The sequence below is a fragment of the Otolemur garnettii genome, unplaced genomic scaffold (assembly GCF_000181295.1).
Source record: "Otolemur garnettii isolate 467f Iridium unplaced genomic scaffold, OtoGar3 scaffold00074, whole genome shotgun sequence".
Classification (NCBI taxonomy): domain Eukaryota; kingdom Metazoa; phylum Chordata; class Mammalia; order Primates; family Galagidae; genus Otolemur; species Otolemur garnettii.
The window spans coordinates 8,504,966-8,531,412 of record NW_003852469.1 but is presented as its reverse complement, the minus strand read 5'-3'; the positions used below and the strand labels follow the sequence as shown (position 1 = coordinate 8,531,412).

Sequence of the window (26,447 nt, the reverse complement as noted above, 5' to 3'; positions counted from 1 at the left end):
GCAAAGTGAAACAAATGATGACATATATAATAGTACCCTATGTTAATCACTGAGTAGCTTTTACATTGTCTGTTTTTCAAAGTGGTTTTCACAGCTTGAGTTTTCTTCGTTCAACGTCATGAAAGCCTGATGACTTCTACGTGTTTGCGTGGCTTCCTTTCCCCTCCGTCCCCTCCTCTGTGTCTCTTTTCCCTCCTTTCCTCCTTCACTCGTGCCTTTCTCCCGGAGCCTCTCCAGCTTCCCGCTCCCCTGCCCCGGCCCGCGCCGCCCTCCCAGCACGCTGGTCAGCTCCTCCAGCCTGAGCGCCCCGCCCCGCCCACGCGGAGCCGAGTCACGAGGCTGGGGGCGGTGAGGCGCGAAGGGGGCGGAGCGAGGTCCGGGCGCCGCAGCGCGCATGGGCGGAGCCGGGTGCGCGGGCCGCCCTCGTATATCTGCGCCTGCGCGGGGTCGCAACTGGGCCAGTCGGGACGGAGGAGACAAGATGGCGCTACGGGCGATGCGGGGGATTGTGAACGGGGCCGCGCCTGAGCTACCCGTGTCCACTAGTGGGCCAGTGGTGGGAGCTCGGGAGCAGGCGCTGGCAGTTAGTCGGAACTACCTCTCCCAGCCTCGCCTCAGTGAGTATCTGAGAGCAAGACGTATTCCGTCTTTGCTCCTTAGCCTAGCCCTTTGCTCCCACTCACCTGCTTAGCCCGCGGGTGGGGGGGGTGGGATTTATTTTTCCCTCCCGCTCCCCTCACAGCCCTGACCCACTTGTCTCTCTCTACAAGAAGATTGGCGTGTACCTTGCATTCCCGTGAGGTGGGGTGAGGCAAGAGCGCCAGCGGGAACTTTTTCCTAGGCTTGGTGGGCTTCCTTCTAGTCATTCCCTGCCCTCTCCAACTTCCCCAGGCTGGAGCATTCTCAGCCGCTTCCTGTCTCTGAGGGCCACTTCTTGTCACTCCGATCATAATTTCCCCCTGACTTCTTTTGGATGGTTAGGGGTCGAGGCAACGCCCCTTCCCATCCATCCCATCTCGCTGGTGAGGACCTCAGGGCAGGTCTTGAGCTCCTGCCCGGGGCGGACGGTGTAGTGCCATCGCTGACGTGGTCAGGCCTCTCGTGGATGGAGGTCAGGCCAGCAGCCAGAGGGAGATGTGGCTTGTTATTCGGTGGAGGGGCTACTCCACAGGAGGACACCTAGATATCAGAGAACGCTAGAGCTGAAAAGTACTCTGCAGGTCACCTAGTCCAACAACCCTCTCGTTTTACAGGTGAGAAGCCTAAGGTTCCGGGAGGGGTAGGACTTACCAGGCTTCAGTCTCTTAATTACTGGCAGAGCAGGAACTAAAAATCCAGGTTTTTAAATTCCTCTTGGGTCTTTTTCTACCATTGCTTCTTCATTTACTGACCGGTTAACCAAACTTGGTTGAGTGCAAAGTTCTGTAGGGAAGTCAAGCAGCTTTGCCTATATATAGCATGTGTGCATAGGCTTAAGTGTTGCAGTGATTATAAAAAGACCTTCATAAACGAGGTTTAAGTGGACAGTTCAGTTCCAAAGAAATGGTTATTGATTACTAAAGAATTCGGTTGTGTGTAACATCAAACCTCTTCACAGCGTTTTTAGGAACTGGGGATGAACCCTGGAAATAGACTTTAAAAAAAAATTAGAAAAACACCTGACATTTCCCCAGGTGGTGAGACTGCCTTTGCACTGGTTAGTTGTCAGAGTGCCTGTTTGCAGGTGGCTCATTGGTGAAAAAAAATTGCAGATGACTCGTTTTGGTCTGGGAGATCTGAAGCCTGACTAATCCCATCCTGATCTGTCAGTAGGTCATGTGACAGCACTGCAGTGTGAGGAAGAAGGAAAACAGATTTCTGTGGATTGCTGAGATGTGCCTTTTACACCAGGAATTGTTTGAACTAGAGGATGACTGTTGGGGGTTTATACTAATGTATGAGCTGAAGTACCTAGTGAAGGAAATTGACAGAAGTTGCATTCTCATATAAACCTTGGTGGTAAATTTATACCTAAGAATGACAAATTTTCTTTTTATGAATTGTGTTGTATTTGGGCAGTGGAGATGGACATTAATGGTGCCTTTAGGAAAAGGTTATAAGGGTATAGTGGTCCATTTCCATTTAATTATTCCTTACCAATTCAGAGAATTTCAGCTGAAATAATAGGGTTTAACAAATACTCCTTGATTAAGGCTGTAAACCATTGAGAGAGATGAATATGATTTCTTGACATTCCCTGTGTGCCTAGTCAGTGGCTGAAGAATTTCTCTGGATGACATTAATCTTGGCAGAACTATTGTGGGATAGTGCTTAAAACTGAACCTTTAGAGGTCAGGCATCCCCAATCCCTAGCATAACGAATGACACATAGACGGTGTCTTGTTGAATGTATGTATGACTTGCATTTAAATTGCTTGATCTCAGGGTTTAGTGGATAGATTCTTAACATGAATGGAATCAGTAGGGAGCCGAGTTTCCCTTATGTATCTGGGTTATTTGAAAAGCCATAAATGATGTGAGGGAGAATACTGAGCATAGAAATACAGAGTAAAAACTTTAAAAATTAAAAAAAAAGCATAAATGATATGCTTAGAGTTACAACTTACTGCATTTTAATATCTTTTTCCTATTTTGCCAAATATTTCATCTAGTCAGCAGCTTTAATTGCTTTTGAATAAATATTGATCAGCCTGTTAATTTTTGTAATTAAAGATTGATGATACCATCTAAGGTGCTATGTAATTATTTACTGTGTGCCTTTTGAGTGAAGGCATGGAGTAGGATTAGCAGTTCCCCTGTACAAAAACAGCTTCAGGATTATAGGACTGGTAACAGGAAATGGGAAGTATACAGGCTTGAAATTCGGAAGTGATCTTGAGCAATTTAGCTGAATTTCTAAAGTCAGAAGGAGTGAAAACCTGATTTTCTTTTAAAAGAAAAGGCTCAACAATAGAGATAGAGCTTCTGGATGTTAAATATTTTGAATTCGGTGATCTCTATTTTTCTTGAGGTCCTAGATGAACCTTAAATTTCTTACCTCATAGAACAGAACCAGCCCCAGCAAAAAGTTAGTCAAATAAACCTTGACTTCTTGCTTTCTTCTAGGACCTCTTCCTCAGTTGCCTATTGGTCAGGGTGTGGGTCTTTACTGTTCTTACACAATGAAAGATGTTTGCTCTGGAATTTTGTTTTGAGAATAGGTGGAGTCTTAGGGACTAGAATTTTTATTGTGCAATGGTGGTCAGATTTTCTCTTTGAATATTTCACAATCATTAAGTGGTATTAGTAGTGTTGAACAGTCCCTTATCCTGCTAGAGGAAGAGAATGTCATCCGTTAAAATTTGTGTTCCTTAAAATCTGTGTGGATTTTGGCTTTTAAATGTTAACTTTGTAACTATTTTCCACTTCATAGTGGAGGATCAAAGGTAAGACTTTTTGCTTGCGAGGTGTGTTGAGTATGTAGGTGTGTTGAGTATGTAGTGTTAAGCATCTATCTACTGTGTTGTTAGAAGTTCTGATTATCCCCCGTCCATGTACCTGTGGATTTAAGTTCTTGTTCATTTGGAAATTTTCAAGAGAAGAGTGGTCATTATTTTGGTAAGCAGAAATATTTAAGAACTTGTAAATGGATTTTCTCCTTTTTTTATTGGAAGAAAAAGTTAATGTCTTTGGCAGGTGCATTTTAACCAGGTATCTCTGCTTTGGACTGTTAGTGATTAATGGTGAAGAAGGCTGTATAAATACTGTTGAGGGATAACAGGCAGTGTTTGGTTATCATTTTCTCCAGTTGACTTTCTTTGAGTATAGTTTTATTATCATGGAAAAGAGCTATAGTTTTATATAAATTATTTTTTTAGTACCCACTTGCAGTCCAAGAACTAGGAACTGTGTATTCTCTGTATTTTCTGACTATATGGAGGACTAAAGTCAGAAATGTTACAGAGTCATAGAGTACCAACTTTAAGAATTAAAGAAAAATTAAACGGACATAAGCCTGGACTCTCCAGTTAAAAACAAATTTATCAGGGCCTTAGTTTCCTATGTGTAAAGTGAGCAGGTGTCAGCTTTGCCTCCCCTATTAGTCCATTTTGTATTGCTTAGAATACTTGAAACTGGATAATTATAAAGAAAAGGAATTTATTCTTACAGTTCTCTAGGCAGAGAAGTCCAAGGTGGGAGAGCCTTCTTGAGGGATCTTCACAGAGTCCTGAGGTGGTTCAGGGCATCACGGGGTGAGGGGGCTGAGCATGCCAAGGTGGTGGCTCAGGTCTCTCTTCCTCTTTTTATAAAATCTCTCCCAGGATAACTCATTAGTCGCTGAATGAACTAATCCATTCTTGAGGACAGAGCCTTCATGGTCTAGTCACTCTGTAAAGGCTATACTCTCAGCCTTGAGAGGTTGAAGTTTGAATGAGAGTTTGAGAGGGGATGTTCAAACCATAGTGCTTAACCTCATAGTATTTTGTGAAGACAAAATCAGATAGCTTTGTAAAAACACGAACCACTCTCCAAATATAAAGTTTGGTAGTATTTTTGTTTAGTTTGTGTTATAACATTTATTAGGTTAGCTTTTATATTTCAATTGAATTTAAACTAATCATATTTAACCTCTGATTTGTCTCAGAAGTGGTCTTGGTCTCCTCATGTTTGCCATGGTATTCAGTGCTAGAAAGCTGATGAAGCCTCTCTGTCAGATCCTCCATTCTCTGCCCAAACACTTCCATAGGCTGGAGAAGATTGTTTTCCAATATACAAGGGAATATTGCCTAGTGCATTACATAATAAAAAACTATTTTTCATAGCTAAAATTCTAGACTTGTCCAGTTATTTTAGGTAATGTCACTTAATAATTCCTGTGAGTATAAGAGTACCATATCACCAAAAAAAAAAAAAAAGAAAGAAAGAAACCAGTTGGTTTTAGAATTTGGGCTGCAAAAAAATTGAAGGATAAGTGACTCTGGAGCCAGACCCCATTGGTTTAAGTCCTTGGGTATTTTGCTGAATTTCCCTATTCTATTTTGTTCTATTAAAACTTGGAATCATAATAGGTCCAAAGGCCAGGTGTGGTGGCTTATGCCTGTAATCCTAGCACTCTTGGAGGCCAAAGTGAGTAGATTGCCTGAGCTCACAGGTTGGAGACCAGCCTGAGCCAGAGTGAGACCTCATCTCTAAAAATAGCCTGGGGTTGTGGCAGGCACCTGTAGTCCCAGCTACTTGAGAGGCTGAGGCAAGAGAATTGCTTAAGCTCAAGAGTTTGAGGTTGCTGTGAGCTGTGACGCTATGGTACTCTATCATTTTACCGAGGGTGACAGTGAAACTCTGTTTCAAAATAATAATAATAATAATAGGTCGGGAGATTAAATGAGAACTTCTGACCGGTATTAAATGTGTGTTGACCGGTATTAAATGTGTGTTGGTGTTAAATTGCAGGGTTACTACTGGATTTTTTAAAGGCTATCTACATTGTTGCAAATGTAGAGATTCTTGGTGAAGTAGAATCTTTCTTGAGAAGTCAGCTGGATTCACTGTTTCCAGGAAAAGCTGTGACTTCTTTTTCTTGGTCATGCTTTTGCTTGTGACTGGTAAAATTTAGTAGTTGGAAATAAGCTTGAATTTTAAACATGAGATTCTGAAGCATTGTTGTAGAGATTAGAAATTCAAAGGAGATGCAGTCTTGTTTAAAAAGTAATTTTTAAGAACCTGAAAGATTTTATTGATGTTGCATTTCATTCAAAACAAAGCTGCTTATAAATCTGAAAACTAGATCTCCAACCCCACCCCATTAGATAAAGGATTTGAAATGCAATGATCTGTGTTTTTATATTTCTGCAAACTGGATTTTGAGAAAATATGTTTCTAATATTGCTCACCTTACATTTTTCTATTTAGCAGTTTTAGAAAGTCAGTGAAAAACAGAATGTTGGGAGACCTTTAAAATGAGAACAATGATGTAATATTTATGAGGATTAGAAGTGTTTTTTAAGAGTATTAGATTATTTTAAAACAATGGGGAGGGTTTTCATAAAAGTAGCAGGAAATGTGGCAAATGGAGTCTTAGGAGAAGATTACCCTTCACTCAAGTAGCTTAATTTTTAAACTTGTGACTTGCCTTTTATTTAAGATAAAAAAAAAATCCTGTGGATAATTATAGTGCAATTACTGATTTATTCAAGTAATTGGTGTCTGGATAAAATACTTGATACCTGGATGAAAATGTCCTGTTAATATGACAGGGGGAAGCCCTGGTAGCACTTGCCTGCTCTGTCCCAGCATTTGTCCCAAGGCACTTGCTTCTTGGCTTCAGGCTGAAGGAATCATGGCTTTAGATTCCATAGTTCCTTCAGTGGACAGACTGGTTATTAAATGGTTTCCTCATTCTTGGGAGTCCAAGTTTGTGCTGGGTACCTCTGGCCAAGCTCATTAATAAGACCTCAAAAGAAATCTAGAAAGTGAAAAATTCCTAGTGGCTTGAAAGCTTCATGTAAATGATTTTAAGCCTTATGGTAAGTTTTCTTCAGAAATTGATTTCATGGTTTTTTTTTTCAGCTGTTTTGATTACGAAATTTAGTGAATTCTGAAATTATCTGTTGGAATAACTTCCCCTGAGCATTCTGTTGACGTGTAATTACTATTACTCTTGCTGCACAATGTGGGATTTAGGTAGTACCTTGTAGAGAAGACTATTAGACTAGCAGTTTATTCCTTGAGCATAATTAGAGCAGCAGAAGATATCAGCCTCTAACCTGGCAATGACATTTGACTTATAACCCTGGCTTTGCTTTCCATTGCCCACTCCTTCTTTGACAGAGTTTTTACCCCTTGTTTTTATAACTGATTAACCATGGCTTTTTACCTTGCTGGCTACGTTTTCTCAGTTTCCGTCACCCCCTAGCTAGAGTGCAGTGGCACCATCTAGGGTGCCTTGTCATCATTGAAGCTCACAGCAACCTCAAACTCTTGAACTCAACCAGTCCTCCTGCCCCAGCCTCCCAAATAGCTGGGACTACAGGCAGGTGCCACTGTGCCTGGCTAATTTTTCTATTTTTAGTAGAGATGGGGTCTTGCTCTTTCTGAGGCTGGTCACGAACTCCTGAGCTCAAGGGATCCTCTGCCTCAGCCTTCCATGGTGCTAGGACTAAGGGTGGAGCCACTATGCCTGGTCTTCAGTTGTGAGTTTTGTCACTTGTACTTAACATAAGAATTCCCTTTCTCTTCTAATCAACTTAGCTAATAGCCATGTCCTCCATAAAATTTTTCCTTTTTTCTCTGTGGTGGGTACTCTTACTGTTTTTGCTGTGCTCCCACAAACCCTTCCTGCTCCTCCAGCAACAGCCCTTATCACATTCTCCCCACAAAAGACTGAACTTTTGAGGGCATGCAGAATCTTGTCCCTCTGTGCCTTGTTGATATGTCTTGGGTGCTTAGAACAATAACTTACTCATAGTAAGGATTCAGAATGATTTTGGTTGAATAAGGGAGGGTTATGAAAAGTTGTGTAGGCACAGGCATATTTTATAAGTTCATTGAAAAATGTAGCTGTTTGAGTTTCATATTATAAAGGTGTGATGAAGTAGAGAGATAATTTGGATCTTTGTGCTGTTTGACTAAAACTGACTCTTCTGTTTCTTTCCAGCATACAAGACAGTATCAGGAGTCAATGGTCCACTAGTGATCTTAGATCATGTTAAGGTAATATCACCAGCTGTTATAGTCTATTTATGTAGTAAAACGTGGTAGTAAGTCTTGTTTAATACGTTTAAGATTTTTATTTTTTTACTTTAGATTTTTGTTAGGATTTTAAAGTCATTCTTGGGACTGTCAGTGTTGTTTTGGAGACAAGAGTTTTAGACCAAAAGTTATTAAGACCGGATTCCAGCACTGGATCTGCTGTGGGATTGTTTGTGGCCCCAAAGCCCTCATACAAAATCTAAAAAGAAAAAAAAGGTCAATACTGCCTAACAGATTTGTTAGGAGAAAATCAGCAATAATATTTATGAGTGTCTTTGTATGGTATCTTATGGCCCTTATCATAGACTGCCATGTGTTATAGTTATTTTTTATAGTATTTATCTTATCTTTTCTACTAAATTTTAGGCTCTTGAGTGAAAGAACAATGTTACTTTTATCTTTGAGGGCTTGACATTGCTATCCAAATAATGAATGTACAAGAACAGGTTATCTCAACAGCGACTAAAACCCTTAAAGCAAAGAGAAGTTTTTACTTATTCTGTTTGTTGTAAAGATCTTTAGTTACATGTTTGTGTTTTTTTTTTTTTTAGCCAGACTTATATAGGTACAGAAGAATTATAAACACTTATTATCTTAGAAAGAAAGGTGCAGGATATAATTTATAATTGGATACTCTGGGTGCTAAACTTTTTGCCTGAACTGTATGATCAAAATGCCTTCCAAGAAAGTAATTTATATAATATGCTTTCTAAAACAATAATTCTACATTGGTTGTTGGGGTGGGTTGGGGGAGAGGCACACAAAATTACTAGTTTGTTGAGAGAGGTTAATGATAGGTGTGTGTGGCATGTGACTTCTCTGGAAATAGAAAATACATAGAGAAGCATTTCTTAAAAGAAAGAGCAAAGTGCATTGTCTTTCTGTTTAGCACTAAGAGAAACTTTATGTGTGACAAGGTACCTAAGCAAAGTAATGGCAGAATTAACCCAGCAAGTTTACACTAGGCTGCAGGTTGATTCGAAGCCTCAATGTAGTGAACTTAGACTGTACAAGATTTACGTAGGTACCTATTAACATTTTATGAAAGAACATGGCCTGCACTTTTATTAGGAAAATATTAAGAAGCTTAATTTCTCCCTTTTTTCTACATTCTTTATTAAATAAAATTTTTGGCTCATTTTTAAAATAAGAAATTTTTCTTTTTCTTTTCTTTTTTTTTTTTGAGACAGAGCCTCAAGCTGTCACCCTGGGTAGAGTGCCATGGCATCACAGCTCATAGCAACCTCCAACACCTGGGCTCAAGCAAGTCTTCTGCCTCCACCTCCCAAGTAGCTGGGACTACAGGCGCCTGCCACAATGCCCGGCTATTTTTTGGTTGTAGCCATCTTTGTTTGGCTGGCCTAGGCTGGATTTGAACCTGCCAGCTCAGGTGTATGTGGCTGGCACCTTAGCCGCTTGAGCCACAGGCGCTGAGCCAGAAATTTTTCTATTAGCAAATGTATTTTTGAAAAACAGCTCAGAAACTGAGTTTCAATAGTATAAAGTGCTGAACTTCGCACAGAAAATATCATGGTGAACAATGAGAATGAGTCCTCCTCCCATGGAGCAAAGGGCAGTGGAGAATCAGATAGACTACAGACCCATAAATGTGTAGTTAGGAAGTTCTCTGAAGGGTATAGTAGGGTGTTAAAGGAGATAGTATTAGGGCAGACCTATCTCTGAAGAAATAATTTTAACAGAGCTAAAAAAGCTTCATTACATATTACTTTGGGGTGAGATAAATAAATTTTATGTAAAATGACTTTAGACTATGAGATTTACAGTGATTTTTGTTTTTCTTTCTATTTTTAGCTTTTGGGTTGTTGTTTTTTTTTTTTTTTGAGACAGAGTCTCAAGCTGTCACCCTGGATAGAGTGCTGTGGCATCACAGCGCCCGGCGCTCACTCGCTCTCTCTCAGATATATATATATATATATATATATATATAAAAATTCATTTATTTTATTTTTGGGGATGGTAGTTGTCATCATTGTTGTTTGGTGGGGCTGGGCTGGATTCAAACCCACCAGCTCTGGTGTATGTGGCTGGCACCCTAGTCGCTTGAACTATAGGCGCCGAGCCAAGCTTTTGGTTTTAACTTAAAACATGCACAATTAATTAGGAATTGTGCTAATTATATCAGAATAGACGATGAAGTCCTGGTACCAACTCATTTTATGAAGTTAGCTTATGTTGGATTCTAAAACAAGACAAAGAGTAATACTAGAAAAGAAAAATATAGCTATTCTCACTTAGAAACACAGATTCCAGAATCCTTAAATATAGAAACAAGTTAGATGTTAGCAAAAATATCTGTATAAAAAAATCAACAAAAGTATAACAAAGTAGAATTGATCCCAGTAATATTAATATAATTTATTACTAGAAAACATACCAGTGTAATTTTGTTCATTCATGGATTAACTAGAAAAAGTTTATGCTTTTTTCAATAAATACAGAAAGAGTATCTGATGTGATTACTTAATTCATTTTTAAAAGACCTTTTAGAAAATAAGGAATAAAGCTTCTAACCTCTTAATGAGTATTCATCACAGTCTGCATCAAACAGCATACTCAACAAGACTCCCGGAATGGTCCCATTTAAATCAGTGAAAGGAAAACTCCTGTTTCCTCTCTGCTACCATCCTTGGTAACTATTTCATTTCTGACATCAGGTATATGAGTTCTTTTCCTGCAACGATTCAGTTCTTCAGTGAACATCTATTTTCTGGTTTCCTACAATTTAACTTATTTCTGACATTAACTGCCTTGAGTTGATGTGGACCCCATGGGTCAAGGGATTAGTTCCGTAAGACTGTCCCCCACCTCACTTGCCAGTTGAAGGTGGTGGGTCCTTAGATTACCCACTGCTACTGTCCCATTTGCCTATAAATCGAAGATTCCCTTCTCAAGTTTGGTAATTTGCTAGAATAGCTCACAGAACTCAGGAAAACTATTTACTATTACAGATTTTTAAAATAAGGATATATTAAAGACAACAAATGAGCAGCCACATGATGAGATTACATATGGTGATGTCCTGAAGGGTTCTGAGCCTAGGCACTTCTTTTCCCATGGATCTGGGGTGACCACCCTGTTAGCACATGGATGCCACCTTGTTCTCCAACCCAGAAACTCCAGACCCCTTCAGTTAGAATTTTTATGGAGACGCCATTACCTAAGCATAATTGATCAAATAATTAGCTTGCGGTGGTCAAGTCAATTTCCGGTCCCTATATTCTCCCAGAGGTCAGGGGGTGGGGCTGAACATTCTGACTCTCTAAACAAGTGGTTGTTTCCTTTCGCAACTGCCCCCTCTCCAAGGACTTTCCAAAAGTTACTGTATTAAAATATACCCTGGTGTGTTAGAAAGGGGCTTGTTATAAATAATAAAATATGTTCTTTTTACCTTTATTGCTATTACTTGGGTTTTATGGGTTCTGGACAGGAGCTAGGGATAAAGACCAAATAAATATTTCTTACTATATCACAATATCACGGTCAGGAAGTAGATGATGATGCTAGTCACCATCGTTATCCATCTTTTTGCTTAAAATGTAGCCAGTGCTATGGGCAAAAGGAATTAGAGTATAAATGGATTAAAAAGGAAAATGAGCAATTATAGTCATTTCTCTTCTTTCTTCCCTCCCCCCTCTTCTTGCTCCTCCTCCCCCCTCTTCTCCCTTCCCTTCTGTCTCTTTCTTCCCTTCCCTTCCTTCCTTTTTTTTTTCTTTTTCTTTCTTTCTTCTTCTTTTTTTTTTTTCTTGAGATACAGTCTGGCTCTGTTGCCCAGGCTGGAGTGCAGTAGTAAAAATTAAATTTAAATTTAAGAATATAAGACTGACATATGACATAGATGGAGAAAAAGGATATGTTTTTATACTTCTAGGAAGATCGTAACTTAACACAGTTCCTTTGTAGAGTTAATTTGGCAGAAAATGGATGTGGCCTGTATGTAGCCCACCAAATCCCTTTGGGAAACTTTGGCACACTAATGCAAGGAGCCTCCTACAAAAATGTTGATAGTAGCATTTTACTGTTAGTGTAAATTTGAAACAACCTTGAACTCCATTTGTAGAAGAACAGCTGAATAATATGTAGTATAGTTATTTGATATTAACTACATTTATTTTAATAGTGTCAGATGTCTGTGTATTCACATTTGAACATCTCCAAAATCTAAGGGTCTTATATTCAATGATGTATCAGAGTTTAATTGGCAGAGTTGTTTTTTTTCTCACATCACATAAAATAGTGATACAATTTTAGTAAATTATGTTAAGATTATTAACGTGACAGTACGTCATGCTAAGCATAAAGTCAAGTTAAAACAAGTTGCAGAATGATGTATTTTGTACATTGTCATTTGTGTAAAGAAAGCACTAGCCTATGTCTTTTGCAGACATATATTTTAAAATAGTAAAAATGAATTGGAGGAATATATTATCTTATTAGGGTAGTTAGTTTAAGGGTGGACTTAAGCATTATTTTTTGTCATAATGGTAATTATTCTTCCCCTGTCCTCCATACGCCAGCTCCCAGGTGATGACACACTCAGCACAGAAAGCAGGCATTAGTTCCAAGTGGTGGGAGCACAGCTACAGATATTTGTAAATTTTATACCTTTTTATAACTTCGGAACTTTAAAACATGTGTGCAGAAGAAAAGCAATAAAGAATTGCCATGTTTTCATGAATTTAAGATCCTTCTCTCTATACTTTATTCTGCGTTTGCCAGTATATATGTCAGTGACATGTGTTCCATGGACTTAAACTGCCTGAGGATACTGTAAACTCAGCATAAACTATGTGTATTGCAGATGGTTAAAGACAGAGCATATAATTTGGGGAGCTTTTAAAATGTTGGTTATTGATCGTTTATTTTTTCCTGTTTAGTTTCCCAGATATGCTGAGATTGTCCACTTGACATTACCAGATGGCACGAAGAGAAGTGGGCAAGTTCTGGAAGTTAGTGGTTCCAAAGCAGTGGTTCAGGTAAGTGCCATTTTAAAAACTTTGCCAATTGAACTGTTTCTTAACAGCAAACACATAAAGAAGTACTACTTGGTTTTTTCTAATGATCATTTTATAAGAGTATTTGGAGGCTGATTACTGGTTGCAGGGAAAAAAAGAGCTATTGTTATGAGTTGTGTTGCTCAGCGTCTGCCACCTACATGCGCTCTAGTCTAATAACCCCTCTGGTAAAAGAGGTTTTTGGGGGGTTTTTTTGGCTGGGGATGGGTTTGAACCTGCCACCTCCAGCATATGGGGCCAGCGCCCTCCCCTTTGAGCCACAGGCACCGTCCATTTTTTTTTTTTTTTAATGAATAAAATGAAATAGTAACATAGAAGGAAAGAGATGAAAAGCAGAATTCATTGATTATGGGATGAAACCGAAACCATATCTGAGTCTGTTCCTTTACATTGTCTCTTATAGTTCCTGGTTTTTAATATTAGCTCATTATAGGAAATGATAGTTTTTCAACTAACATCTTCCCCTAAAAAATAATCTAGCTCTGGGGTTGGCCAAATTTCTATAAAGGGTCACCTAACTTCTTTTGCATATTTCTTTTCTTTATTTTTATTTTTTTAAATAATTCTTTGAAAATGTAGAAAATATTTATGCTTGCTTATGGAATTTGGGCTGCAGGTGGGACCCTTGGTCCAAGACTGACAATTTGGTTCATCACCATGAAAGTTTCTTTGTTCATTTTATTAAAAATGGTATACATTTATGTATTTTACTTTACAAGGGCTGATTAAGAACCCATCATCTGAGTTTCTTTTACCCTTCTCATTTATTCTTTTTATTCATAGGTATTTGAAGGTACATCAGGTATAGATGCCAAGAAAACATCCTGTGAGTTTACTGGGGATATTCTCCGAACACCAGTGTCTGAGGATATGCTTGGTAAATTGATGTTATTATTCATTCTGAGCAGAGATCTATTGCCTTGTAAACATACTTCATAAAGGTGAAAAAAATTACAAGTGTTTGAAGGTCTATTCTGTACTGTTTTGTTACTGTTTTACAGGTCGGGTATTCAATGGATCAGGAAAACCCATTGACAGAGGTCCTCCTGTGCTGGCTGAAGACTTTCTTGATATTATGGGTAGGGGCAGTAGTTGGACTTTTGTGTTTTGCAGAAAACAGCTTCTATCTATCTTGCACTTTTGCCAGATAGTGATTTTTATGATACCATTTTTAAGTAGATAACTAATGTTCTCCATGTATTAGAAATTATTTTATAAATTAATTTTTCCTAGAAATTATCTTAAAATTTTATGTAATATCTTACGATGTTGTAAAGTATCCAGGATATATCTGAAGTGAATATGGTTATAATGACTTTGGAAGTAGGATTTCTCTCTTCTGTGGTAGACTTCTACTTCACTTTAGGAATTTGATTCTGCTATTGTATGTTTTATGAGTCTACAAAAGACTAAAGGAAAAAATTATGTCAACTTTTATATTTCAAAAGTAAACCGATTTTTCAGTTAAGAGTAGAGAGAAATGGTTTATGCAGTTCTGGTCTTCTTGTGTTTCTCTTTGAAATTAGTTGTATTTCCACTTCCATTCAAGAATACTGTGCAGACATATTAAAATTTTCCCTTTTGGAAATGCATTAGGTCAACCAATCAATCCTCAATGTCGAATCTACCCAGAGGAGATGATTCAAACCGGCATTTCAGCCATAGACGGCATGAACAGTATTGCTAGAGGGCAGAAGATTCCTATCTTCTCTGCTGCTGGGTTACCACACAATGAGGTGAGAACTAGGATCTGAAATTTAGCAGGGAAGAATTTCTCAGTGTATCACTGTTAGTGAGAAAGAAAGGGTTTTTAGAATACTTAGTGTTCTTGTTTGTATAATCCCGTTATCTTGAATTTTTATCCACACATATGAATGTCTTACAAATGCTTATCTTCACAAAAAGTACAAAATAGTTTTGTTGGATAAATCTCCTAAATTCTCCCAATTGCATTTATGATTATAATTTCAAAAAGTTTAGGATAAAAGTTATTTAGGTCATAGCAATGTTGCTTTAGATGTCAACTCAGTTCCTTTTACAATTTTCTTCAGATTGCAGCTCAGATCTGTCGCCAGGCTGGTTTGGTAAAGAAGTCCAAAGATGTGGTGGACTACAGTGAGGAAAATTTTGCAATTGTATTTGCTGCTATGGGTGTAAGTACAGGTTGTTTGTTTTGTTTTAGTATGGCATATAAAATTCATTGCTTGCGGCACTAGAACAATGAAGTAAACTGCACATATATAGTTGAATTTCTCTCGAGGTAGAGAAGTTGCAGCTTGGCATTTTTACCAAACTAAGGCTTAAAATTTACCATTTCAGAAATCTAAAATTTAACAGTAAATATTATTTGTTTGTGCCCCAAACAGGTTCTTTATTCTATTGGCTTTTGTGAATTTTTTTTGGGGGGGAGTGCTTGAAACTTTAAAAGAAGGAACAATTTAGATCTGTAGCTTGGCCTTCATCAGAGCAAATGTTGAGAATTTTTTCTCTCCTGCCACTGATAGAGTTATTCCTGTTTAGGTAAATATGGAAACTGCTCGTTTCTTTAAATCTGACTTTGAAGAAAATGGCTCAATGGACAATGTCTGCCTCTTTTTGAACTTGGCTAATGACCCAACGTAAGTAGAGCTGTTTCTTTTTGTTCACCCACACACAGGGTCAAAACTGTTACTGTACTTAAGATGAGGGAGAGGTAAAATGTAATGAAAACATGGCCTGGGAATGAGGCAATTCTGTATTTAAATTTACCCGTGCTTGTTCTTGGTAGCTGTTTCATTGGGCAAATTGCTTAGGCTCTGAAGCTCGTAAAATGTGACAGATATTTATCTCATTTGTTTTGTACATTAAATGAGATCATACATGTAAACCGCCTAGCACACAGTTGATACTCAGGAAATAATTTTTTTCCTTTTTTTTTTGAGACGGAGCCTCAAGCTATCCGCCTGGGTAGAGTGCCATGGCATCACGCTCACAGCAACCTCCAACTCCTGGGCTCAAGCGAGTCTCCTGCCTCAGCCTCCCAAGTAGCTGGGACTACAGGCGCATCATTGTTGTTTGGCGGGCCGGGGCTGGGGATTCGAACCCGCCACCTTAGGTGTATGTGGCTGACGCCTCAGCCGCTTGAGCCACAGGTGCCGAGCCAATTTTTTTCCTTTTTCCTGAGAAATCTGGCTGCCATTTCTTCCTTCTCCCCTTCCCTCCCTCAACTCACCCTGCCCTCAGTTTTGAGAAGTTTGTGTACCTCTGAGAAATTACGGAGCATTTATAAAATAACTGCCTTAAGACTTTTTTTTTTTAGCTAGGGCTGGGTTTGAACTGGCCACTTCTGGCATATGGAGCTGGCACCCTACTCTTTTGAGCCACAGGCGCTGCCCCATTAAGACTTTTTAATGTAAAAATTACTTTTATCTTTCCGATTTATTTAACACTTTAAAAGGGAGGCTGTACTATTATTTCCAGATCATTTTGGTTTGGGCTGGATTCAGTGACCTAGGACTCATTATGTTCCTTTTCAGGATTGAGCGAATTATCACACCTCGCCTGGCTCTAACCACAGCTGAGTTTCTGGCGTACCAGTGTGAGAAGCATGTGCTAGTTATCCTGACAGACATGAGTTCTTACGCTGAAGCGCTTCGAGAGGTAACTTTTTTCTTCTTTTTTTTTTTCCTCATTTAAACAAAGTGGGTTAATTTTCAGAGCTATCTTGTTTCTTTGCAACTTTTCTTTTTTTCTCTAATGTCATTTTTTAAAACTCATTTCTCATATGTTAGTAGAATACCTTAATCAGAAAAGAAAGTACAAGTTTTTTGTCAACTTGTAGAAGTGATTAGAGGATGAGATTTAAATTATTAGCCTGTTTATTATACTGACATTATCTGCAGGAATTAAGGGCTGATTGGCAAAGGGAGTAAATGATCCAGGCTATTTATTCAGGGACTCTCCCAGGGAATTCTGTCTTAACTCTTTTTAGAATCCCATTTTTAGTGATGTTAATAATATTTAACTAAATAAAGACCATATTCTGGCATTTCTCTCTTCAGGACATTTTTCTTTAGAAACTCAGTGTTTAGGAACAATATTAAGATCTAGCAAGTATTATCCAGATAATATGAAAGTTTGGGTAAGTTAACTCTTTTAAGCACATAAAAAGGGAAAAGAACGTCTGAAGAGACAAGCTGAATTTCTAGCTTCTTAAAATTCCCTGAGCTTTGTCACCATATCTCACTTTGATATATTACTGTTCAGACTAACTCTGGTAAAAGACTATTTTTCCCCCTCATCCATCAAAGACCAATACTTTTGTAAAATACAATAAAAATTAGTTACTAAAAAAATGGTAAATTCTAAAAGATGTACAGTTTGCACCCCTAGATTTTAAAATCATTAATTCCAACAAGACATAAAATGATTCTGCCACGTTGCCCTTACAGTTTCTAAGTGCTTACTGTGCCCTCTCTGTAGCTCACTGGGCGTTGGTAGCGGCTGGTCTGTAGACCAGGCTTTGAGCACCGTTGCTGTAGTGCACTCCAATGGGTGTGGAAGCAGCATTTAGAAGTTGTGTTTAGTAACACTTCAGGGTTCTTGCTGATTGTAGGTTCGTATGTGTGCTCATTTTCCAGTGTGCATGTCTCTCTCTCTGCAGAGAAAACATTGCTTATCGTTACTGATACCTTATGCAGTGTAATGGACTTCTGGCTTTGTGATTTGGGGTAACTATCTGGCCCTTAATTCTAACTATAAATTGGGAATTCCAGCCTTCCTCATAGGGTTGTTGTGAGGATTATAAATTAAATAACGTGTGTAAGGTACAACAAGTGATTGCTTGTATACATTTCCTTCTCTTTTGACCCTTTTGGGATTAGTTTACATAATATGGCTCCACAGCATGAAAAAATCCTGAAACTAAGAATCTTATCTCAGTCTTAAAATTAACGTCCTTTGATTTACAAAATTGAAGTAGATTTTCTTATAGCAAACTGCTTGACAATTTATATTATGGTAATGTGATTTTAACAAAAAAAACTTCTGGTCCCCCACTGTCAACATTTTTTTGCAGAGTTCTTGAACTTAACATTGCTAGGGTATTTTTCTAAGTCTCTTAAAGACAGTATTTAAAATGAACAGGATGGGATTTTCCCCTTAATAATTTGGCAAGTTCAAACAAACATGTTCTCAGCGAGCTTTACTGACTCTATTCTGGTGTGTGATGTTCTCCTTGACTTGCTGTCAGGTTTCAGCAGCCAGGGAAGAGGTTCCTGGTAGACGAGGCTTCCCAGGTTACATGTACACAGATTTAGCCACAATATATGAACGTGCTGGTCGAGTGGAAGGTAGAAATGGCTCGATTACTCAAATCCCTATTCTCACCATGCCTAACGATGGTAAGTGTGAATCTTTGTGTTACAGCAGACATAATTATCACAAGGATTTTAATTCCAAGAGAGAAGACCCCTGACCTTTTTGAGTTGAAATTCTTTCAAGAGCTTATCGCCTAAGAGTTTAGCTAGTTACGTGTGCTTAAATGAAATTTTTTCATTAACAATAATTATTATCTTTTTGTGGAAGAAGAGCAGTTTTCTTCTTAATTTAAATTTTTAGCTAGGTAGTATTGAGTGCCTGCTGTGCTAAATGTAAGGAATTTTTAAAAAGACTTTATGGTCTCTCCTTAGCCTAGCTGGGGACTGAGTATTTTATATATCGTGCACCAGTAATTTAAGATGGCGTATGTTAAGTGCCACATGGAACATACGGGTAGTAAATGCCACAAGACTTGAGAGACTGGATCTTTAACCAAGAGCTGGTTAGAAATGACTATTTTTAAAGCGTCTGTAAAAGCACATGGTGCAGTGCCTGTCTGTGTGGGGGCTCAGGGTGGCTCCTGGGGTGAAACTGTTCAGAATTCCTCATATTATTGCCTTTTTCTCCTTATTTCAGTTTTTAAAAAGCACTTTTATATTTTTTAAAACAGCAGTAACTTATAAGTAATTATAAGTAAGTATATCATATTCTATTATATAAGTTAGCATATCATATAGTACGTACTATCATACTTACTATAAGTTATAGTATAACTATATGAGCTCTGTTTTGAATGCTTTATAAATATTCCCTCATTTGATCCTTATAGCAACTTTGAGGCAGGTGCTGTAATCTGGGCACAGAGAGATGAACTAATTCATTATAGGAAGTGGTAGGCTTAGGACCCAGATGGCCTGAGTTCATAATTTACTCTGTTCTCTGCACTGCCTCTGCCATGAAAATGACTCGTTCAAAGGGAGTAGCTACAAAATTAGGTAATTTGACAGATCTCAAGTGGATTTCTTTGTGGTGTGACCTTTCTGGTGTGGCCTGGCAGTGCTGCATTACTTGTCTGGCATCTCTGTACTTTGCATGGTAGTGTTTTGTATATCCATCTGAGATAGCTTATGAATCAAGAATGTTCTTTCAGTACACATCAAGTTGGCAAATTTCTATAAGGGAATTTTGTGTTTAAAATAGAATTGTACTTGTATTTGGAGGGGAGAGCAGGTATCTAGGAGGGAGTGTTTTTTGAGTTCAGCCATTTACTTCATAGTGCCTTCCCATCTCACTGCTGTACCACACAAATTAAAGATTTTGATTTTTTTTTTTTTTTGACTGGGGCTGGGATTGAACCCACCACCTTCTGCATATGGGGCCGGCACCCTACTCCTTTGAGCCACAGGCGCCAGCCACCCTGTACCACACAAATTAAACTAGCCAGTACAGTAGCCACTAGCCATGTTTGACTGTTTTAAGTTCAAATTAATTAAAATTAAATGCCATTGCAAATAAGTTTGTTTTGTTAGCCATATTTCCCGTGTTCATTAGCCACACTTGGCCACTGGTCACCATATTGGACAGCACAGACACAGACATTTCCATCATTACAGAAAAGTATTCTAGTAACATTCTTCTGAGTAACACTACATGGTCTAAGTAGTACAGATCTACTTCTGAAGAGTTTGTTTCTATGAGAAAGCCACTCTAAAACTCACAAAGTAAGAATGCTGTGCTTAACATCATCTGTCTTGCTCTGGTAGATATCACTCACCCTATCCCTGACTTGACTGGCTACATTACAGAGGGGCAGATCTACGTGGACAGACAGCTGCACAACAGACAGGTATCGATATCCGGCACTGCCCCAGAGCTCGCAGCTCTCCTATCTTGCATCATTACTCTTTAGTGACTTTGTGCCATCAGGAATTATTTTGCTCAAAGTGTGAACTGAATTGTTTTTAATATGGGTATAAAATTGTCATTTCTGTATACTAGTGTTGTGGGGTGGGGAGAGTGCCAGAATTAAAAATGATCACTTTTTTTATTATGCGTTAAAATGGAATCAGTTACCTCAACATTTTTGGGTATTCTGTTCCATAATGGTATATCTGCCAATCTGATTATTAATATAAAAATTTTTGGTAGTTTGGTAGTAGATGCTTCTTTTAAAATCAGCTTTTATTTTTTTGAGACAGAGTTTCACTTTGTCACCCTTGGTAGAGTGCCATTGTGTCATAGCTCACAATAACTTCAAACTGTTGGGCTCCAGGGATCCTCTTGCCTCAGCCTCCCTGGTAGCTGGGGCTACAGGTACCTGCCACAATTCCTGGCTATTTTTTAGAGGTGGGGGTCTCACTCTTGCTCAGGCTGCTCTTGAACTTGAATCCATGAGCTCAGGCAATCCACTTCCCTTGGCCTCCCAGAGTGCTAGGACTATAGACGTGAGCCACTGTACTCAGCCTTAAAATCAGCTTTTAGGTGTAATACTCATTAATCTTTTTACTTGGGGTACGATATTTTGAATCAGGAGTTCAGAAGACTGTTGTTCATGTGATAGTATCTGCCAGCTGAAAAACGTTTTTCAAAATAGTCTTGAACTATTTTATAAATTACGATTTTTTTGGATTTGATCTTCAAAGAAATATCATGCTATAAAGTATTTCTTACTACCTTTTCTCTCCAGGAAAAGATATTCGAATTCATGTAGAAAACATATATAGTAGTTTTATGTGATTTAGGGGGTAATAATGGGTTTCAAATGCGTCTTTACTAGTAAAACTCAGATTTTTTACTTAAATTATTATTTTTTTTTGTTCTACCTAAGATTTACCCTCCTATTAATGTGCTGCCCTCACTGTCACGGTTAATGAAGTCTGCTATTGGAGAAGGTATGACCAGAAAGGATCATGCCGATGTCTCTAACCAGCTGGTACGTAGGTTCTCTGAATGGTGTTTGGAAGAAATGAATTCCTTTCTCAGTTCATTCTTTCTTCTGCCTTAATGCCTCTTGTCTTTCTTCCTTACCTTTTTCTCTCTTCCGTGAGGAATTCCAGTGTAGGATTGAAGTAGAAGATATCTACTCATTCATTAGAACATGAATAGTCTTTTTCTCATAAAGATAGATGTTGATAATCAGTATTAAAAATAATATGCTTGAAACCCATGTGTAATGCTATATAGTTTCTACATTAAAATAAAAGTAATCAGGTGGTTTCAATTTTTACTAGTGATTGTAATGGTAAGTGTAGAGTATTTCTGAAAGTACATTTTCTGCTTTAACATACTGAGCAATCACCAGAACACTAAGAGATACAGTTTTTACATGAAGTCCTTAAGTTTTATAGTCATGAGATTATACACCAAACACAAATATTAAACAAAATTTGACCAAAAAGTAGAAATGACAAACCTACTGATAGCACACATATTTTTCCTGAATGGAACTTTAAGATAGACTCATGGTTTGACTGTGAGTTCTCGATTTCAGATGTTCTGTGAATTGTAAGCTCATTGACATATTGAGGAAGTGTATTTTTTGTAAAATGTCTGTGCACTGAATGCCTGAAAGCTTCTTTCCAAGATTCTGGTACTTTCACATTAACTCATGTGACTGTTTGTACATTCTTGTCTCTGTGAAGAATACTCAGCAGCACGTGTCTAGATCCCGTGTTACTGTCAGCATGTATAAATCCTCTGCCATTTACCTGCGCCTGTCTTCTCTGTAGTACGCTTGCTATGCCATTGGGAAGGACGTACAAGCCATGAAAGCTGTAGTTGGAGAAGAAGCTCTTACCTCAGATGACCTTCTTTACTTGGAATTTCTGCAGAAGTTTGAGAGGAACTTTATTGCTCAGGGTAAGATGACTATCATTTTTCTTACAAATATACAAAGCCTCAGGTAGTTTTGAAGACTTCTTTCCCAGTTTGTGAAAATTTACATTGGTCTTTCTCCAGTATCCCTGTAATTAGGGATATCTCTGCCTAAACCTTCTGGCTCTTTCTCTGCCTTCTGAACCACTTAGGAAGACCTTGTCTTTCCAGTTATTTGGCTACCATCTTATTTTTTGCCTCCCTCCCTTGTGCTTCTGCAACCTGTGTCCAGCTGGCCTTCTGCTGCACTGGCCTCACTGCCAGTTGTCCTTCCTCATCAGCTTCTCGGCAGCCATCTCTCTTTTGACTTTGGGGTTGGGACTTTTCTGATTCATCTGTTTTCATCTCCCTTTCCCATTTCTTACCTTCCTGCTCCTTACTCAGTTACCTGATCATTCTGTACTTTTTCTCCCATTGCTGGCTTTTCCCCATGCTATGTTTGATTCTTAGCCTCTTTTTAAAGCTTTGATCCCCCAGCTCCAGCTGGCTTAGGGATGCCATTCATTGTTTCTGCCACCATCCCTTCAGGCTCAGTGTGGCCAGAACCGAAGGCTTTTCTCAGCTCACCGCCTGGGCAATGCCACAGTGTCCTTTGCGTTTCTGTCTCTGACACAATCATTGTCCTGACTAACCTGAGCTCAATAACTGGGTATTATTCCAAACCTCCTTCACTTAATCTCCAGTTATTTATGAGTTTGCCTTGTCTTATTTAAGGTATCTTACCCTATTCTGTTTTCATTCCCATTGTAATACCTTAGTCCATTGTTTCTCAAGCTTTAGTATATTTTGAATCAACCAGGGATCTTGCTAAAATGCAGACTCTGATTCAGTAAATGTCGAGGGCAGGGCGAGGGGCAGAGACTGTATTTCTATGAGTTCCTAGGTGATGTTGAAGCTGCTGGTCTCTGACCCCTGAGTCAGACCACACTGTGAGTCTAGCAGCCTGGTCTAGGTATTGTTCCTTCATCGTTTGGCTGCGGGTGTAGCATTTTGACCAGTCCCCTGACTCCCAGTACTCTGCTGCCTTGCTAACTTTATTACTGACTTTATTGGTTCTCCCTCTGCTAAAAGTAACCTGTGACGGTTTCCCTCGCAGGGCATATGTAGGGTTTCCAGGTGCTGTGCTTGGTCTCTCCCGGCACCCTTGGGGCAGTTACAGCATATGTGTTTACTTGGGAATAATGCATCAGGCTGTACACCTAGGATTTGGGGACTTCTGTAGTTATGCGTTATGAGTATTAAAATTTCAAAAGTACACATGATCATTGGGATTTTTTTTAATGCAGAAACTCAATATTTTAAAAATTAAAGTAAAATTTTTCTCTAGAAAAAAGAACCCAAGAACTCAACCCACTCTTTCTTGATTCCCTAGTCAAATAATACGATTTATTTGGGGGATGAGGGTAGTTTAGCTATTAGGAATAATTACAACAGGCTTGGGAAGCACAGGCCCGTGCACGGGTTCAGGGGCTCCACGGTCACGTAGGCCTTGAGCATCTGTGCTAGTCTCTTCAGATTTCAGCTTTTTCTGTGCAGTTCCTTTGTTCTAGAGAGACCGCTTTTCACACTGATCTCTGGACAAACATAGTCTAGTTTCCATTGTTCAGGGAACCTACTCAGCCGTCAAAACCCAGATCAACCCTTCACCCCCCCATGTGTGCTTGAAAACACAACCCCTGCCCCCCAGCCTCCTGTCTCCAACCCCGGGCCTCCCCCTCTCCTCCCATTCCCTGTGGTACTTTGTACCCTTGTTACCACATTCAGTCCCATTGAGTCTTGAGAATCCCAACTTTGTTTCTTTTCTGTATTAAATGCTGACACTGCTAGTCATGTAACAATAAATGCTGAGTTAACACTGCTAAGTTGAAAGCCATTTGCTTTTATTAAATCTTAAATCATTCTCAATTTGTTAAGGTCCTTATGAAAATCGTACTGTCTATGAGACTTTGGACATTGGCTGGCAGCTGCTCCGAATCTTCCCCAAAGAAATGCTGAAGAGAATCCCTCAGAGTACCCTGAGCGAATTTTACCCTCGAGACTCTGCCAAGCATTAGCTGCTGCTTCATCGCTGGCTTGGTCATCTTGTGAAATTACTGGTTCTGTTTTCTTTATTCCTTTCACATTCCCCCATTCCCCACCTTTGTGTTGGAGTTTACTGTGTTACCCTGTAATTAAAAACAAAGACTAGGTAACATATTGTGCCAGTGTTGCAATGTTTTAAACTGCTAACAGACTTTAAAATATCCGCTATTCAGAAAACCTGGGTTTTCAGTGTTTTGTTTAAAGTAGCTGCAGGGATGGAGTTTTCTTACTCATGTATGTATTTGTACATAGTGGTGTAGTTAGTTACACAATCATGTCCTTATTATTTGTGTCTCTTAGACCTTACTTCTCAACCCTCTCAAGAGTTTCACTCTGAAGTTGTAAGGCTTTGCTCTCTAAATTAGGGGCAAGATCAGGCCTGAAAGACATCTCTTTTTGGAAGAACCACCGACAGGCTTTCCTGAGTGTGTTCTTTTGGATCATTGTGTGCCTGTAGGACTGTGTTGCTGCTCTAAGCAGCTGGTTCTTACTGTCTACTGCTGTTTCCTAGATAATGACTAGATTAGCAAAAGGAGTTTCCTTTTCATCTTCCATAATAGGCAGTGGGACCCTGTGTCTTACTTTTCTCCCTCTGAGTGACAGAATCATGCAACTTTTTCACAGCTGGCGTTTACCTGATAGCAGCAAGATGCCTTCTTTTGGTGACCCTTCCTCGGTTTCCATGCAGAGGAATCACATGATTAAAATAACTCATAGAATTATTTGAGGTACAAACAAAGAAGAGAGAAAAACCTGTATCTATTTTACATTCTGTTGTGCTAACAGTGGTTTAAGTTTTTAAAGTGTTTACCAGATGCAGAAGGCAAGGTGGGGAACAAAAGCTTTTATGTTTATGGATATTTTAAACTCTGTTAGAGCAACCTTTGGAAAATGCCCGATTCGGTTCTACTTTCTGACCTGTCTCTATCTTTTCAGGGTAATCTTGTGGCACAAGTGATTGCATTTAAAAGCTTTAGAGTTTTACTGATTTCCGCTCCTTTCTGAAGTGAGCCCTGAGCTGCCATCCCTTCTATGCAGTTCTGCCATGTCTGCTGTTTGGTCTTTCTGTGTTCTTTGTCACTTGGACTTGGGTGCAATAGCAACGTCCCTACTCTGTGCATTCCATCTTTCCAGTTGTGTAAAGTTCTCCACTTTTTTCTCTGAGGGTCTAGGGGATGTGGGGAGTCAGCATGATTATATTTTAATGTAGAAAATGTGATATCTGGATATAAAATGAAAATAAATGTTAAATTAAATGGAAGTTACCTGGAGCGACTCTGTATCTTCTAATCAGAAAAGTGACAAGAATTCAATATGTAATAATGCATCTCTTCAATTCACAGTTGCGAACATCAGAACCAGTGCTGTGATCCACCCCCCTGTGTTGTAGGGACATGGCCCATGTCTTACGCCTTCTGTCTTCCAGGCTGATCTTTCAGGCTTTTCTCAGTAATAGCTCTTACCACATATTGTGGTTTGATTCTGGGGCAAGAGTTCCTGTGAGTGCCCCATAGCACTGTGTGAAACATTTTTAGGATCTCTAGAACCTATCTGCTATGAATAAAAGATTGTAAATTTAAAATGAAATATAACTTGAAGAAAGCCAAAGCTTGCTTCACATAAAAGCATAAATGAAAACCTAGACACAGCATAGTGGATCACTCCTGTAATCCTCACTCTTCGGAAGGCGGAAGCCAAGAGTTCAAGACCTGCCTGAGCAAGATAATAAGACCCCTACTGTCTCTACAAAAAAATAAGAAAAACTAGCTGGGCATTATAGCATGCTTGAGCTGTAGTCCCAGCTACTTGGGAAGCTGAGGCTGGAGGATTGCTTAAGCCCAGTAGTTGGAGATTGTGGTGAGCTGTGATGCTGCTGTGTTCCATCTCAAGAAAAAAGGAAAGAAAACTTGGTTAAAGCATGGGGAAGTTGAGGTATTAGAGACCTCCCATTTCTCTTCCCCCTTAAGTTCAAGGCAGCTTTCAGAATGTGGAGGAAAAAACAATCCTAGCAAGAACTAGGTACACTTGAGTTCTCTCTGATTTGGCCACTAACTTTGGCCTTGCTTAGTCATGTGACCCCTGTGAGTCAGCTTGTATTGCCTTTTAGCATCTTTGTAAGGACTAGAGATTCTGTGTATAAAGCACTGAGACAGTGCCTGGTCAATAGCAGGTGACTTTTATTAATAAACCTTTATTAAGACAGATTTGCCTTATTATACATAATACTTAATGATTAGTTGGTGAAGTGTAATAGCACTTTTGGTTTGTAACTTATTTTTTAATGAAAACATTTTTTAAGGGAGCCTTTTTATGCCAGTTACAAAAGAGGCAAGTACTTTCAAAGGTCCAGCTAACTTTGAGACTCATTAAACATTTACTGCTTTCAGTTGACTGTCACTTCAGTGTGTGAGATTTCACATCAGTGAAACGGCG

General features: G+C 39.0%; 1 protein-coding gene across 1 annotated transcript; it reads left to right on the top strand.

The window, feature by feature from the left end:
• Positions 1-268: 268 nt before the first annotated feature.
• On the top strand, positions 269-25,275 carry ATP6V1B2 (ATPase H+ transporting V1 subunit B2). Its single transcript, XM_003793995.2, has 14 exons — positions 269-617; positions 7,634-7,689; positions 12,624-12,722; positions 13,545-13,638; positions 13,763-13,840; positions 14,358-14,497; positions 14,813-14,914; positions 15,282-15,379; positions 16,277-16,400; positions 17,992-18,142; positions 19,823-19,905; positions 20,887-20,991; positions 21,788-21,917; positions 23,847-25,275. The coding sequence occupies exons 1-14, from the start codon at positions 395-397 to the stop codon at positions 23,984-23,986; spliced, it is 1,623 nt and encodes a 540-aa protein (XP_003794043.1). The 5' UTR covers positions 269-394; the 3' UTR covers positions 23,987-25,275.
• Positions 25,276-26,447: the final 1,172 nt, after the last annotated feature.